Genomic DNA, 524 nt, shown 5'->3' on the forward strand with positions numbered 1-524 from the left:
AAACACAGATGGAGCGCAGCGGGCGTTCTCCAGAAATGCTGGCACGGCGGCAGCGACTTCAGATGACACTCTGAGCGCTCCGGGAACGGACAGCCCGGCGGCTTCGCGGAGCCGGCGGCGCAGCTGCCCCGGACGAGGGGGAGAAAGGGAGGGAGGAGGGAGGGAGCGAGCAGGGGGAGAGCTGGAGACTCCGAGGCGCTGAGCGCCGCGGCCGCCCGGGCAGAGCCGGCGCGCAGCGTGTAGAGCGAGCGCGGCGGGCGCGCTTCCCGGGCAGCCCCACGCCCCTGCCTTGCGCGCTGCCCGCGCCATGAAGCACATCCCGGTTCTCGAGGACGGGCCGTGGAAGACCGTGTGTGTGAAGGAGCTGAACGGCCTCAAGAAGCTCAAGAGGAAAGGCAAGGAGCCGGCGCGGCGCGCGAACGGCTATAAAACTTTCCGATTGGACTTGGAAGCGCCCGAGCACGGCGCCGCCGCCACCGACGGGCTGCGGGACAGGACCCAGCGGCTGCAGCCGGTCCCGGCCC

General features: G+C 71.0%; 1 protein-coding gene across 1 annotated transcript in view; it reads left to right on the forward strand.

The window, feature by feature from the left end:
* Window positions 1-295: 295 nt before the first annotated feature.
* Window positions 296-524, forward strand: part of ATOH8 (atonal bHLH transcription factor 8) — a 33,390-nt gene continuing 33,161 nt past the window's right edge. Inside the window, 2 exon segments of the mRNA XM_024743989.1 lie at window positions 296-519; window positions 521-524. The exon segment at window positions 521-524 is cut by the window's right edge and continues 537 nt beyond it. Coding sequence (XP_024599757.1) covers window positions 308-519; window positions 521-524 — 216 coding nt within the window. The 5' untranslated portion in view covers window positions 296-307.

The sequence above is a fragment of the Neophocaena asiaeorientalis genome, unplaced genomic scaffold (assembly GCF_003031525.2).
Source record: "Neophocaena asiaeorientalis asiaeorientalis breed wild unplaced genomic scaffold, Neophocaena_asiaeorientalis_V1.1 scaffold114, whole genome shotgun sequence".
Classification (NCBI taxonomy): Eukaryota; Metazoa; Chordata; class Mammalia; order Artiodactyla; family Phocoenidae; genus Neophocaena; species Neophocaena asiaeorientalis.